Source organism: Sinocyclocheilus anshuiensis, unplaced genomic scaffold (assembly GCF_001515605.1).
Source record: "Sinocyclocheilus anshuiensis isolate Anshui unplaced genomic scaffold, SAMN03320099.WGS_v1.1 scaffold999, whole genome shotgun sequence".
Lineage (NCBI taxonomy): Eukaryota > Metazoa > Chordata > Actinopteri > Cypriniformes > Cyprinidae > Sinocyclocheilus > Sinocyclocheilus anshuiensis.
Genome location: NW_015544197.1, coordinates 531,929 through 539,385, shown reverse-complemented (window position 1 = coordinate 539,385; position 7,457 = coordinate 531,929). Strand labels below are relative to the sequence as shown.

General features: G+C 35.8%; 1 protein-coding gene across 2 annotated transcripts in view; it reads right to left on the bottom strand.

The window, feature by feature from the left end:
• LOC107696767 (solute carrier organic anion transporter family member 2A1-like) overlaps positions 1-7,457 on the bottom strand; it is a 47,690-nt gene that overhangs the window by 33,230 nt on the left and 7,003 nt on the right. For both annotated transcript variants that reach the window (XR_001635124.1, XM_016497262.1), the window contains exons 2-7: positions 5,439-5,576; positions 4,062-4,224; positions 2,708-2,923; positions 2,518-2,616; positions 2,275-2,411; positions 884-959 (exon numbers count right to left, since the gene is read on the bottom strand). Coding sequence is in view for 1 of the 2 variants with exons in the window: in XM_016497262.1 (XP_016352748.1) it covers positions 884-959; positions 2,275-2,411; positions 2,518-2,616; positions 2,708-2,923; positions 4,062-4,224; positions 5,439-5,576 (829 nt within the window). In the remaining variant the exon portion in view is untranslated. The remainder of the gene's footprint in view (positions 1-883; positions 960-2,274; positions 2,412-2,517; positions 2,617-2,707; positions 2,924-4,061; positions 4,225-5,438; positions 5,577-7,457) is intronic.

Below are 7,457 nucleotides of genomic sequence, written 5' to 3'. Positions count from 1 at the left end.
CACAGTAAATTTGAAATCCGGAAAACAACACCATGAGAGTTAATTTCAACACTTTGAAAGTGTATATATGAGAACCACCCACAAAGTGTTAATTTAACACTTTCAAAAGTGTTGCCTCATGCAACACCAACACAGTGTTAAAATATGAACACTAAGAGAGTGAAATATTAACACCGATTCAGATAAAAACAACACTGTTACAGAGCTGAGTGCAGCTTTTTAGGAAACACTGGCACAGTTAAAATTCTACACTATTCCGGTGTTGACTTGACACTTTGGAAAAATGGAAATCACAATATACTCAACTTTATAAAAGAGTCAAAAGTTACACCATCCTGGTGTTGATAGAACACTTTTTTGGGAGTTACTTTCTTATTATGGTTCTGCATTACCTACTAAAAAAACTGTAAAACTAGAAATTCACTATGAAGAAAATGTACACATGTGACAATGGGTCTGACTGAAACACCTAAATTCAGTAATTACGAGGTCTGTCCCAATACTTTTGTCCATACACTGTATGTGAGTGTGAGTGTGCGTACCTGGTAACTATTTTGAAACAGGAAATCAAATTGCCTTGAATACACACGAATAAAGACATGATCATGCATAAACCAGCTGCTTACAAATCATGCCCTGGAGGCCAGTATATTCATAAGAACGAGTCAGATCCTGTTACAGTAACAACCTTAGCATGATGTATGACTCAACAGACAAGACACTGACAAACAGCACACATAGGCCTCGACAACAGGCACAGGACTGCAGCCAACTTTATTTCTAACTGTAAGTAAACTATTTAAATGGCTATACAAATAAAATGGCCTTATTTTACTAATACTAATGGGTAAGTCTCATAATGAATCAGATGGAGTGGACTCACTTTTAAAGAATTCCAGCATGGAGCCCTCTGTCTTCTTGGGGTCTTCTTTGATGATGTCACCTTCCAATTCAAAAGACTGCAAAAGAAGATTTTCAAATTGGTCTGTTTTATTATATATATTTTTTTTATGTCTTCAGAAATGAATTATTCATCTGCTTACATTTTTGAACCAAGAAAGGCTTTTGCACTTAATCTACCACTATTTTTACATTTTTTTAAAAGAAGATGCCATGCGGTGAAGAGATTTCAGGAATATGGTAACAGCCTCAGCTTCTCACTGTAAATGTAGAAGTATTGCCTACTGCATATCAGATTCAAAAACACGGTGTACTAGTTTCACACTGTCAAACACACAGATTATCTCAATTTCTCGTGTCAGGATGGCAGCTAGTTGTATTATTGGGATTTCTCCATAAAAACTGTCAGAATACAGTGGAGAAAGAATATCAAAAATAACCAGTGATTCTTAAGCACAGCGACACAAACATGGTAAAGGCAAAGGTAAAAATGTATGTACCAATATTTTGGAATGGATTGGACCGGATTAGATTAACAAATGGATAATAGAGGATGGTTACAAACTCTGTTGCATCTAATGAACTACCACCACTGTCAGGCAGAAGATCTGTCACACTGACGGTGTTGACATAATAGACATATTTTGCTCAACTTGCATATGATAAATGCAGAAGTCTTTTTTTTTTTCTGCTGTGGGTAGCTCAGACATGATTTAAATGAGTGAAATTATCTAAAGTTCCCAACCATGTTTTTAGAGTTTGGGTTAAGGAGATGGCATATAATGGTTTTGATTAGGGCCCATTTTAGCTTCTTTTACAAAAAGTAGGAATCACAGCTGTGAAACCTTATAAAAGAGGTATATTACAGGTATATACCACCATTCAATAGTTTAGGGGATTTTTTTTCAAGAAATTTATACTTTCTGTAAGAATGCATTAAACTGATCAAAAGTGACAGTAATGCCAAAATAATAATAATAATAATAATAATAACAATAATAAAATAAAAAATAAAATAAATGTTGTTCTTTTGACCTTTCAATTCATCAAAGAATACTTGAAAAAATGCATCACAGTTTCCAAAATAATATTTAACAACACTGATAAAAATAAGAAATGTATATTTAGCACCACATCAGCATATTAGAATGATTTCTGAAGGATCATGTGACACTTAAGACTGGAGTAATGGTTGCTGAAAATTCAGATTTGCCATAAGAGGAATAAATTACATTTTAAAGTATATTAAAATAATAACAACAGTTATTTTAAAATGTATTTTAAAATATAATGCTATTATACAATATTTTACTATATTTGTGATCAAATGCTCATTTGATGCTCATTTGTTATGAATACAAAGCTGTGATTAACCTTCTCAACATGAAGTGCTCTGGGAAAGAAGAAGTAAGGGACTGAGGTGAGAGCAAGACCTCCAGCAGTGATGAGCAGACCCATCCACCATGCACCGACCCATCGAGGGTCAGTAGGTGTCAACTCCAATGTCTCCCCTAGACGAAAGAAACTGCATAATATGTAACACTGCAGCTGTCTACACTGAACAATAACATAAGGAAAAGGAATCATTTGTTGCTGTGATTTAAAAGGTAAACAAACCTGCGCTGGCTCTGTCCACATCCACATAAATCTGCAAAACCACAGAGCCCAGGAGATATCCAAAGGAAGGCCCAAAGACTGACACAGCAAAGAGAACAGCTGCAACATGCAACAACAGAAACCTCATTAATCTTTTTCATCTTTAAAGTTCTTTCAATGGACATTCTGAAAACCATGAAAAAAAAAGTACCAATATAGAGAGCAGAGTTCCCAGCTCCTGCAAAGTCATCTATATAAGATATTCCAAAAGGTTGGATGGGGACGGAACCGATTCCGAACAGCAGCTGGGCCGTAGCCATTAACACCCAAAATTGACTGGTGTCCACAAGCTTCCGGGAATCCTCCTGACCACAAGCCTCAGCACCCGTTGCATTCGCACGCAAATAACACATGTCCTGTTTGCTCGCTGTTGGATTGAGACACAGAAAAAGACCACATTCAGCCCAACCATCACTTCACATCAGCCATCCAAATATTTGTGTGTAGTAACTTTCATAGAAGTTTACTGGATGACGACAAAATATCCTGCATTTTAATTGCGAACATGAGGAGTGAAGGTGCTCCTGACGGTTAATTGTTCATCATTTACTCACCTCAGTATGTTTCAAACTTTTATTAACACAGATGGAGTTATTTAGCAGATTGTCCAAAAAGCTCTTGTCCATACAATAAAGTGGATGTAGACCATAAACAGACAAGACACCATTCACTTTAATTGTATGCAAAAGAGAAGCTTGGACCCTCTACTATACAAATCCTTTTTTTTATGAAAAAAAAATTTCATACATGTTTGGAGCGACATGAAAGTGAGTAGAAGAAAATAATTGAGTGAGCTATGAACTGAAGGTCTTATGTAAGTGGCTGCATATTTCTTTTAACATTTGCATAGCATTGTAATGTATAAGGCCAAATGACAGAATCTGCAGAAAGTATAGAGGAAGTGAAGGGAGATAGCGGTTATCTTTTGGAGTAAATTCCAAGTGATTTTCTCTTCAGAGAGAGCCTTATCTCAACAGTATCTTACAGTACTTTGCCCTCGTCTCTTTCCCTTTTTCTCTCTATCTGTTTCCTTTTCAACTTCAATCCATTTATTTCTTCATGATATTTTCTCAACCTAATGCTGAACCCTGTCTAAGAAGGGAGACTAGGGTCAAAATGCAGTCTCTTTGCAGCAACTTCCTGTAGACCTGCCTACCACCCTGTTATGTCTAAGCTAATGTTTATCATTCAGCTGTGTTATTTTAGATCCCCTCTGTGTCTGGTTTTCTTCAAAGCGTCCTGAGCCTTTTTAAATGAATATGTTGATATCGTTTTGATGAGATTAGAGTCTAAGATCCTTTACTCTGGGCCATGAAACATTACTCACATGCAGAAAAAAACAAACAAACTAAGACAGAAAATGGGGAGAAAAAGAATGCAGAGCTCATTCCAAGAGATGTGTAAGATTTCCAAATAAGTTTTACACTTTGTAAAATTCACATTAATCGGTTGCATATAGTTCCATTGAGATGAATAGGGATGCTAATGGCCTTAATGATACTTACCATGCAGGACAGAGTCATAGGTGTAGGGCTGGGACAGGAAGTGAGGTAGAGCTAAGATCATGGCACTGATGGACATTAGCAGGCCGCCCAGTCCAATGAATCGAGGTCGGTGAACCCGATTACCCATGTAACTAACAAATGCTATGAGCACCGTGTTCCCTACCTAAAAAAAAAGGAAAACAAGTCACATGCATTTGGTATTGAACTTATTTACCTAATATATCCAGCATCATGACTAAAGCAGGATGTTTTCAATTATTTGATATCCTACAGTATTCATCTCATTCTTTGTTGACCAGCATATATACTGTAGTCATCCACGTATGTTGGGTTTTGGATGCTGGTATTCTGGTGTTCAAGGCTTCTAAACTAGCTTAACTACCAGCCTCATCACAAAGACCATGTTGATTCCAGGGTTATTATCGTTAACTTAATATCTCATTTCTGTTTAGTTTACCTTGAAGTACTAAAATAACTAAAACTGAATAAACTAAAACTAATATCTAAAAATGAATTAAGGCTATACAGATATAAAGACGAAACACAAAAAAATTACAAACACTTTAACTAAAATTAAATTGAAAAGAGAAAACATAAAAATATGATCTAATTTAAAATACTAACACAAATTATAATAGCATATCAATGATACAAAAATAACACTGGTTGGATGAATAACATTTGTTTTGCTGTTAAAAAGCAGACTGAATAAGCATTCATTTTGATCTAAGCTTGTCTGGGTTGACCGTTTTACTGTTAATATTTTCATGATTCATTATTATATAAATAGCTCGTATATGACAAAATTAGGGACGCACATAATAATGGTATCATATAGGTTATTAGCCAATATTAGAGATCTGTGTCTGCTGATTTCCCCTATTTTTATATTTAGATTACCTTTGCTGCCATTTAATGCTATTTAAACACTAATCATTTATTACTCTTAAATGTATAGTTTCAAAATAAATATCTTCTTTTTTTGATCCTGTACATAATAAAGCTGTAATGCCTAATTTCATTTGATTTTAGTTTTTTGTGTTTTTTTTATCAAAACAAAAGACATAGAATTTAAATATCAGTTATCGGTCATAAACATGAAAATAATTATCAGCTTATCATTATCAGCCAGAATTTTAATATTGTGTGCATCATTGCACACCGTGTCACCCTAAAACAATACAACAACAGACTACATTAACTGATATTCAACAACCAGGTAATTGAGAAGAGCAGAATAATTGAAAATTGGCTTAACTTGTAAAATATAGTTTTCAAAAACTTAATATCTAAATTAGTTAGCACCTCACTAATTTTAATGGTTTCACTTAAGCAAGCCATAGATGACTCTGGGTGACTGTGTGGGGTGATCAGTACCTCATGGAAGGAAGAGATGGTTCCTGAGGAGAGGCTGTCCAGGCCATAGCGTCTCTCGATTGTGGTGATGGTGCTCTTGAAGTAAGAGCTATATAACAGCTGAGTGAGCTGGAGTAGGCCATGACACAACACAAAGATCTACAGGAAGAGAGAGCGACAAAGTGTACAAGAACCGTCAGACATGAGGCTTACGATTACAGTGTACCAATTATAATTATCAAGTGTACTAAACATATTCATATGATTAAAGGAACTTGATGTTTTATGATCTATGCAGAAGCATTCATCAGTATGTTGTTACAGTCTCACATGGGAGTTTTTGAAAGAGCACGTTTGGAGCTAAACAACAGCTCTTTAAAATTAGAGCTTCCTTTCCAAATCTCTACAGACAGTGAGATCTGGGACTTTGATCTTCACTGCCTCACCTCAGCGCATGAAGGGTAATCACACTGATTTCACAATATATCTGAATTCACTTGTGTTTGCTATGTAAAAACAGGTCAAATGCAATACAGTCTGAACCAAACCGTAGAGCTCCTAAAAACACCTTCAAGATTTACACAGTTGTCTTCATCCAGCTATTAAAAGCTGTCATTGGCCAAAAGCTCTTCGTTGTGCAAATAAGTGATAAAACAAAGATGGTTCATAAAATGGAAAATTGGGAGCAGTGGTGTCTCTGTTTTCCCGAGTGGCACTTTTCTTATTTTATCTTTCTTTTCTTACCATTCTTAACGTCAGCATGAAATGAACATTCCCCTATTTTGTAAATACATGTTATAGATCTTAAAAAATATATATCTTTTCTTTTTGGATCATGTAATGCAATCAAAATGTCATAACCCAATGACACTAAATGACAGTTCTCTAGCCATTTAGTCCAGTGGTTCCCAACCACATCCCCCCACAACACAGCACATTTTGCATGTTTTTGATTAAGGAGACATGTAAAATGTGCAGTGTTGGGATGGCTCCAGGAACATGGTTGGGAACCGCTGATTTAGTCCACTTAAACCCCAACCCTTCAAAATCGACTGCAACCTTGAATCATTTTTGCTGCATTTTAGTACACTCACCTCTCAATATTCAACCAGCAATCTTTTTTGAGAATCAAAATCTGGCAGAAGACTTCCGTTTCATGATCTCAATTTAAGTAACTTAAGTAACTACTAGGGTGTGGCCAGGGGCAGAGCTAGGGGTGGAGCCACATGGGCATCAGCCTTATCTGAAATCTGATTGGCTCTTTAAAGAAGCCTAAAGACTATTGAACTTAATTGAAGTGTGTCATTTCTGTCCCACCAGTGGCACCAAACGGAACTGCAACTTTTTCTAACATTGGTTCATGTACCGTGATTTGGTTTGGTTAGGAGAGTTTGAATTTTTTTTTTTGCAATTCTGTTTGGTGCCACTAGCGGAAAGGCAAAAATTACCTTTAAATAAAAAAGTTTGTAAACAAATGGGCTGTTGCTATAGAACAACCCTCATAACTTAATATCCCTCATAAATAACATCTTTGTATGACGAATCTCAATATTCTTTTTGCACAGTACACCGCAGTACCTGTCCTTTTTATACATAGTAGATATATTTTAAATAAACACCTAATTTGTACAGGGATACATCAAAATTTTCCAACACTGGGTTGACTGAGGGACAGATATGGTGCTCCTCTTCTTTGTTGAAATACGTGTAATATTAATTAATAAATCCTCTCAGCAAATGTTAGCCCTTCTGGGGGGCCCCTCTTTTAAAAATCCTAGAATAACCAGTGACTCTTAAACTTAGGAGGGAAAAAAAATCAAGAATATCTGAAATAAAATTTTATGAGATGCATCCTATGCATAACACAACATAAAAAGGCTGAAGCAGAGAGCTAGTCATATTTACTTCTTGTACTAGTTGGCAAAAGCACTGATAGTAATGTTTGCCTAAAGAGTTAGCTGCTTTCGTTCAACTCTCTCTCTCTCTCTCTCTCTCTCTCTCTCTCTCTCTCTCTCTCTCTCTCTCTCTCTCTCTCTCTCT